General features: G+C 47.5%; 1 protein-coding gene across 2 annotated transcripts in view; it reads left to right on the top strand.

The window, feature by feature from the left end:
- HKDC1 (hexokinase domain containing 1) overlaps window positions 1–8,495 on the top strand; it is a 75,374-nt gene that overhangs the window by 32,819 nt on the left and 34,060 nt on the right. The window contains exons 5-7 of one of the 2 annotated variants that reach the window (XM_012801324.1): window positions 2,519–2,614; window positions 4,310–4,409; window positions 7,180–7,363. In XM_012801324.1, the coding sequence (XP_012656778.1) occupies window positions 2,519–2,614; window positions 4,310–4,409; window positions 7,180–7,363 (380 nt within the window). The remainder of the gene's footprint in view (window positions 1–2,518; window positions 2,615–4,309; window positions 4,410–7,179; window positions 7,364–8,495) is intronic. The other variant, XM_023509568.1, reaches the window with a different exon arrangement.

Raw genomic sequence — 8,495 nt, 5'->3', positions numbered from 1 at the left:
GCAACCAAAAAATAGCCGGGCGTTGTGGCGGGCGCCTGTGGTCCCAGACACTTGGGAGGCGGAGGCAGGAGACTCGCTTGAGCCCAGGAGTAGGAGGTTGCTGTGAGCTGTAATGCCAGGGCACTCTACCCAGGGGGACAACTTGAGGCTCTGTCTCAAAAAAAAAAAAAAAAAAATATATATATATATATATAGTAGTGTGTAACTGCTTTTAAAAAAATAAATTATATCAGAAGCATTTATCCCTCATTTCCCCATACATCTTCCCCTCAACAGGTCCCAACATCACCTCTAGCACCCTTTTGGAGGAAACACCTACATGTTTCTCTCTCCCGGGGCCTGTACTGGGTGGAGCAGGCAAGTCGCCATAGCCTATGGGGCAGAAGTTAGGGAGATCTGCCACACGGTGGCGCTGTGGTGCAGGGGAAAAAAAAATCAGACCAGCATCTGATTGGGCTTAGACTTTCATTGATTGAGACCTGTAACAATTTCTGTACAAAATCTGTTTCTTTCTTTCTTTTTTTCCTTTTGAGACAGAGCCTCAAGCTGTCCCCCTGGGTAGAGTGCTGTGGCATCACAGCTCACAGCAACCTCCAACTCCTGGGCTCCAGAGAGTCTCCTGCCTCAGCTTCCCGCCTGCCACAACACCCAGCTATATATTTGGTTGCAGCTGTCTTGTTGTTTGGCAGGCCCGGGTTGGATTCAAACCCGCCACCTTGGGTGTATGTGGCTGGCTCCTTAGCCGCTTGAGCCACAGGCTCAGCTGAACCTATGTTGCCTTTCTGTACATACTCCTGCCTCAGCCTCTCTTGTAGCTAGGACTACAGGTGTAAGCCATCGTGCCCAGCTGAGAACCATTTTTCTAAATAGAAATTAAGTTCCTGCCAGAGTCCTGCAAATTTCTACCATGTTGGTTCTGTTTAGTGGGCCTTCATACATTCTGCATAGATAATACACCATATTTTCTTTTTCTTTCTTATTTTTTTCTTCTTTTAATTTGTTTTTTATTTCAAATTAACATGATGGTATAAATTTTTAGGTTACATTGTTCTTACTTCCAGGGTAAAGTTCCATTTGTAGAAGAGCCCCTCCCCCGGGGGTGTGTTATACACCCTCACAATGTGCACATTAGGTGAGACTTGCCTGCCCTCCTTCTGCCGATCATCCTCCCCCTCCCACCATTCTACACTATATTTGTGTTTTATTGTTCATATGAGCATGTAGTTGTTTATATATTGGTTTCATATTAGTATGGAGTACATTGGGTATTATTTATTTTTTCATTTTTGCAATACTTTACTAAGAAGAATGTATTTAAACCCCATCCAGGTAAATGTAAAAGATGTAAAGTCTCCATCTTTTTTAATGGCTGAATGGTATTCCATGGTATATGTATACCACAGGTTGTTGATCCATTCATGGTTGATGGGCACTTAGGTTGCTTCCATGACTTGGCAGTTATGAATTGAGCTGCAATAAACATTCTGGTGCAAATTTGTGGTAAAATGATTTTTATTCTTGTGGGTAATACCTAGGAATGGGATTGCAGGATCAAATGGAAGGTTGACTTTTAGGTCTTTGAGGATTCTCCATACTTCTCTCCAAAAAGGCTGTATTAGTTTGCAATCCCACCACCAATGTAGAAGTGTTCCCTTCTCTCCACATCCACACTAGCATCTGGTGTTTTGTGACTAATGTGGGCTAATCTTGCTGGGGTTAGGTGATATCTTAGAGTGGATTTGATTTGCATTTCTCCACCAGACATTTTCTTTCTTTTCTTTTTTTTTTTTTTTAGAGACAGAGTTTTACTCTGTTGCCCTCGGTAGAGTGCCGTTGTGTCACAGCTTACAGCAACCTCCAGCTCTTGGGCTCAGGAAATTCTCTTGCCTCAGCCTCCCAAGTAGTTGGGACTACAGGCGCCCGCCACAACGCCCAGCTATTTTTTTGTTGCAGTTTGGCCGGGGCCAGGTTTGAACCCACCACCCTTTGTGTATGGTGCCGGCGCCCTACTCCCTGAGCCACAGGTGCTGCCCCAGCCCACCAGATATTTTCATTAGAGAATTCCTTTTGAGAGAGACAAGGAGGTGGTATTTTCTTTTTTCTTTTTTTTTTTGGCTGGGGCTGGGTTTGAACCCACTACCTCCAGCATATGAGGCCAGTGCCCTACTCCTTTGAGCCATAGATGCTGCCCAAGGAGGTGCTGTTTTCACTTTAAAGATGAGCAAACAGGCTCAGAGAGGTTAAATGACTTGTCCAGTGTCTCGTGAATCCAAGTGCTCTAACTCTCCAGCAATTGCTCTTTCTGCTCCTGTGTAGCATATAGTGTTTTAATATCACTCAGGCAACTCAATTGTTACATTATTAGAAAAGGCCTCACAAGCAATGTGAAAGAATTGGGGTGATTCAGGTTAGACAAGAGATGGCCGTGTAGGATGGGCTGTAGGCATGACATTTCTGTAGCTCAGTTTCATATCTGAGTACCTCCTTCCTTTGGATTGGATCTGAAATCTTCCCACAGGGTGTATTGATTTCCTGGACAAAGAAATTTAAGGCCCGTGGAGTTCAAGACACAGATGTAGTGAGCCGCCTGACCAACGCCATGAAAAAACACAAGGTGAGGAATTCACCTCAGTGTGGGCGGTTCTCCAGGTCCTGGTCCCTTTCTTGTGGGGGGTCTCATACTTGCCTGCCTGGAGGGAGACTCGGGGATGGAGTGGCTCTTCGGGGAGGACCCACTGTAGTACAGATGTGGCCAATTGGGATAAACCTACCAGTAGTCTTGCTATGTGGGGCTTGAACTGAAAGCTGGCCTGGCTCTTCCCTGGGCCTCCCAGCAGCTAGATGCTGTGTACAACCCCCTCCCTCCTCTCTGAGGCAGCAAAGATCCCTTTCTAGTCTGTTCTCTATTCACTAAATATCTCCATTTGTTGAATATATTTTATACTAATTTAAATAACTGCAAAAGCAAGACCTGCTCCTTGCACAAAAAGTTCACAAATAAACCCAAATTGCTTGTTACTCTGATAGCAGGAGGCATATTTTGCTACATACCCTTCCAGTCTTTTTTCTGTTTAAAGCCGGGATCATATTCTTTGGTAGTCTGCATTTTTTCTATTATTGTTTTCACCCTACATTTATTTTTTTAAGATCCAGGATCTTGCTAGGTTGCCCAGCCTGGAATGCAGTGGCTCTTCACTGGCACAATCACAGCTCACTGCAGCCTGGAACTACAGGGCTAAAGTGATCCTCCACCCCAGCCTCCCAACTTGCTAAGACTCTAGGTGCACACCAGCAGCCCTGCTCTCATTTTACTTTAAAATGTTCCTCTAAACCGTGGGAGATTTTGCTGCAGTAACCCAGCTGACTGGTGGAACAGGAAGCTGGGGTGCTGCACACAGTGAGGACTTGGCTTGAGGCTGTGCTGACGTCCCTAGGACCAAGACTTTGATGTTTTCTTATGGAAATGCCATTGCTCATAATAAATGTGCTTTCCTCAGTGTCCTTTCAGGGTCCCTCAAACAAGAGCTGAAACACGCTATTCAGGAGGTGGAGGCCGGAGGATCACTTGAGCCCAGGGGTTCAAGTTTGCAATGAGCTGTGGTGATGCCACTGCACTCTAGCCTGGGGAGAGAGAAAAACCCTGTCTCCTAAAAAAAGAAAAAGGTGGCGCCTGTGGCTCAAAGGAACAGGGTGCTGGCCCCATGTGCCGGAGGTAGCGGGTTCAAACCCAGCACCCGGCCAAAAACTGCAAAAAAAAAAAAAGAATAAATAATTTTTCTTTTTTTGAGACAGAGTCTCATTCATTTGCCCCAGGAGAGTGCCATAGCGTCATACCTCACAGCAACCTCAAACTCTTGGGCTCAGATAATCCTCTTGCCTCAGCCTCCCCAGTAGCTGGGATTACAGGCACCCGCCACAACACCCAGCTGTATTTTAGAGACAGGGTCTTGCTCTTGCTCAGTCTGGTCTTGAACTCCAGAGCTTAAGCAATCCACTCGCCTTGGCCTCCCAGAGTGCTGAATTACAGGCATAAACCACTGTGCCTGGCCAGTAAATACAAATTTTTAAAGACCCAAAAATCAAGGGCTGGGATCCTGGCCGTCTGTCTCTCATGTTTCCATCACACAGAGGCCTTCACACAAAGCAAGAGTTCGGATCCCCTCTTCAGCTCCCACTGACTCTGTCTCTGACCTTGAACCTTGCTAAAGGCGTTGTTCCTTCCAGGCAGGCTTTCACTCCCTCTGGGGGAAAGATGCAGGGAAACTCCTTCTTCCCACCCTCTGATGCCCTCTGGCCTTGTGTCCGGCAGGACATGGATGTGGACGTCCTAGCCTTGGTCAATGACACCGTGGGGACCATGATGACATGTGCCTATGACGATCCCTACTGTGAAGTTGGTGTCATCATTGGTAACTTAACTGGACTTGTTTTTGAGGGGTATGGGAAAGGGGATGTTTTCGGGGCTTAGTTTCTGCAAACTCTTAGTAAATTCTGTGGGAAGGGCACTGACTCTATTTTGGAGAAGCAACATTAGGAAATGGAAAACCAATACATTGCTTCCTTCATTCGATCGTCTGTTTTGCAAGTATTTGCTGAGTGTCCCTTGTGTGACAGACCCTGGGTTCACACAGACCCTGTGCTCCTGGAGCTTTGGCAGGGAGTCTGGGAGAGGTCAAAGAAACCTAAACTGGAAAGATAATTGGGGGCGGCAGTTAGTGAAATAAAGAACACAAAGCAGGGTGATGTGAGTGAGGGTGGAGCCAGGCGGTCAGGGAAGCCTCTCTGAGCAGGGACCTCAGTGACCAAAATACACAAGTAGAGGGAGTCCCCAAAAAAGAAAGAGGAAGCCTGCAGCCTCCGAGATGGGAAGGAGCCGGGTAGTGCCCAGGGAAAGGCTGGATGCTGGTAGAATCGAGTGAGTGCAGGCTGAAGGTAGTAGGTGACTCAAGTCAGAGAGAGTGGGCATCCTGGGCTGATCACACAGATGTGAGACTCTGTGCCTGGGAGGTCACCAGCTTGTACCCTGAGGGAGGCAGGAAGGCATTGGAGGACTTTGGGTGGGGGATGGATAAGTGGATGTGCATTTTAAGAAATCCATTTTGGCGTGGTGCCTGTGGCTCAGTGAGTAGGGCACCGGCCCCACACACCAAGGGTGGTGGGTTCAAACCCGGCCTTGGCCAAAATTCAACAACCCCAAAAAAAGAAATCCATTTTGGCTGCTGTGTGGAGAGTTGGTCATTGGGGACGACAGTGGAAGCAGGTGACCAGTCAGGACTCCATTTTGGACTGTGAGGTGAGATGCACTGGAGATCAGTGAGGTCATGGGCAGTGGGGTGCCCAGTGGGTGGTCTCCATTCCTCGCTGGGAGAGGCTGTGCAGGATGAAGGGGAAGACAGGTAGGGGTATAACCAAGCCAAATTGCTCTGACTTCCAGGTTGTTCTTAAATATCCTTTTTCCTTTTTTTATTCTTTCATCCGTATTGGGGGAAGTTTTCTGAATTGCTTTTTTTTTCTTAAGACAATCTTACTCTGTCACCCTGAGTAGAGTGCTGTGATATTATAGCTCACAGCAACCTCATACTCTTGGGCTTAAGTAATCCTCTTGCCTCAGCTGCCCAAGTAGCTGGGACTCCAGTCATGCACCACTATGCCTGCCCAGCTAGTTCTTTGGTTTGGTTTGGTTTTTTTTATAGAGATGAGGTTTCACTCTTGCTCGAGCTGGTCTTAAACTCCTGAGCTCAAGCTGTCCACCTACCTCAGTCTCCCAGAGGATTTCAGGCATGAGCCACTGTGCCCGGCCTGAATTGCTTTTTCTTAATTTCCAACAGCTCCCTCATCTGCCTGACCTTTCCAAAGGACAGGGCTTCCAACCTGAGGAGCTTCATCTGCCTTCCCATTTCCAGGGGCCCCCACCCCTTAGAATGGGACAGGTGCTTGCCAGTCATGGCGTCAGCTGCTATGTGTCCACGGTGTGTCTGTGTTTGTGGCCATGTCTCCTAACCCACAGACTGCACGCCAGGCCTGAACAGTGCCACACTTTCCTGAGTGAAGCTTTTTTCCAAATATGACGTTACTGTCTGCCTTTTGACATTTGTCGTTTTTCATGTTGGCATTTAAAATACTCAGGCCAGAGTATTTGCCAGAAGAAGATGCTCAAAAAAGAAAAAAATTCTTTAAACAGCATTTTTTGGGGACAGAGTCTAACTTTGTCACCCTTGGTAGATTACTATGGTGTCATAGCTCACAGCAACCTCAAACTCCTGGGCTCAAGTGATTCTCTTGCTTGAGCCTCCCAAGCAGCTGGAACTACAGATGTCTGCCAACAACACTTGGCTATTTTTAGAGATGGGGCTGCTCAGGCTGGTCTCGAACCCCTGAACTCAGATAATCTATCCATCTCCGCCTCCCAGAGTACTAGGATTACAGGCATGAGCTCCTACGCCTGGCCAAAACAGCTTTATTGAGGCATAAAAAAATCTTCTTGTTCTAGGTGTACAATTCAACGACTTTCAGTAAATTTACAGTTTTGTAACCATTGCCACAATCCAATTTTAGGACATTTTCATCAACCTCCAAAGATTCCAAAAACATTACCCCTGTGTGCGGTCCTTCCCCAGTACGCAAGCTTTTGAGGCACTTCCTTGGAGAGAAGCGTTTGAATAATGAATGTTGCTGTCTTAGGTGACAGCTAATCACTGTCAGAGACAAGGATGTAGCTTATGCGAGGAGCCGTTTCTGGCAGCCATAAGTAAAGAATATTTTTAGTATCAAACAGAGAGGAAGCAAAGCAACTTAGGGAAAGAATTTAAAAAATTACTCTGAGTTGCCATGTTTTGTCTTTTCTCTTAAAATTTATTTACAAGGTTAGCTTAATTTATCCTCCCCTTGTAAGTGTGCTTTGTGAGCTCTCTACATATTCATGAGGGACTTCTTCACAGTCGACTCCATTCATAACAGCAAATTATTAACACACTGAGAAGCGCAGATTTGACATGTCAGCTTTATTCCGCATGGACTTGGGGCTTGCCAAAGCTGCTTCCCTCAGTGAGAACCAGCCCCAGAGTGAGTCAAAGGCACTTTGTGGTCCGTTCAGGAGGACTCTGGGCGGTCAAGAGTTCTCTGTCTCTGCCCAGCTGGGAGCCGGCTGTCTGTGCGTATCATCTGCCATCCCTTGTCCAGGCACTGGCACCAATGCCTGCTACATGGAGGACATGAGCAACATCGACCTGGTGGAAGGTGACGAGGGGCGGATGTGCATCAACACGGAGTGGGGGGCCTTCGGGGACGACGGGGCCCTGGAAGACATCCGCACCGAGTTTGACAGGGAGCTGGACCTCGGCTCGCTGAACCCAGGGAAGCAACTGTGAGTGTGCCATTGCCACAGCCGTCGCTCAGGTACCCCCTCTAGTGACTAGTTACCCATCACCACGAGTCTACAAGGCAAGGCTTATCTGGCAGTATCATTTGACAAATGTGAAATTGAAGCTAAGGACACTGAGTGATTCCTCCTTGGTCGTAACCCAGTTCTGTAATAATTCGGTCAATGTTTCTGGAGACCATGGTTGCACACCAGGCACTGGCAGTGAGGCTGTGAATCCAGTGATACGGGTCCTGCCCTCTTGCAGCCTTCAGATAAGTGGCCACAGAATTCCTCAGGTTTGTGTTTCTGAGGCCCAGGCACCCTGCATTCTCCAAAGGCTCATCACACAGCAGGTGGTGGCCAGGACAGGGCCGTCCCTCCCCATGTGCTGTCCACGTGCCTCAGGTCCTTTGCCAGGTCTTATCCCACATGCACCTGCAGTCTGGTGACTGTTTAGGCATCATCCCCGGTGATTTCTCTGCAGGCCGAGCTCCCTGAAGGCAGGCTACACGGTTGACCTCTCTTTCCTTTCTACACACAGTGTCTTACACATTATTGCAGCTCATTAGCATTTGACAAATCTAAAAAGGCTTTTTAAATTTTAAACTAATTCAGACGTTTTTGAGACAGAGTCTTATTCTGTTACCCTGGGTAGGGTAGATCTCTCAAGAGATCCTCTTGCCTCAGCCTCCTGAGTAGCTGGGCCTACCGGTGCCCACTGTGATGCCAGGCTAGTTTTACCATCTTTCTTTTTCTTTCTTTCTTTCTTTCTTTTTTTTTTTTTTTTTGAGACAGCGCCTCAAGCTATTGCTATGGGTAGAGTGCCATGGCATCACAGCTCCCAGCAACCTCCAACTCCTGGGCTTAGGTGACTCTTTTGCTTCAGCTTACCAAGTAGCTGGGACTGTAGGCACCTGCCACAATGCCCAGCTACTTTTTGGTTGTAGTTATGGTTGTTTGACGGACTCAGGCCAGATTTGAACCCACCAGCTCTGGTGTATGTGGCTGGTGCCATAGCCGCTTAAGCTACAGGTGCCAAGCCTAGTTTTTCTTTTTTTTTGAGACAGAGCCTCAAGCTATCACCTTGGGTAGAGTGCTGTGGCATCACAGCTCACAGCAACCTCCAACTCCTGGG

This window comes from Otolemur garnettii, unplaced genomic scaffold, assembly GCF_000181295.1.
Source record: "Otolemur garnettii isolate 467f Iridium unplaced genomic scaffold, OtoGar3 scaffold00008, whole genome shotgun sequence".
Taxonomy (NCBI): domain Eukaryota; kingdom Metazoa; phylum Chordata; class Mammalia; order Primates; family Galagidae; genus Otolemur; species Otolemur garnettii.
This window is presented reverse-complemented; position numbering and strand designations above follow the sequence as displayed.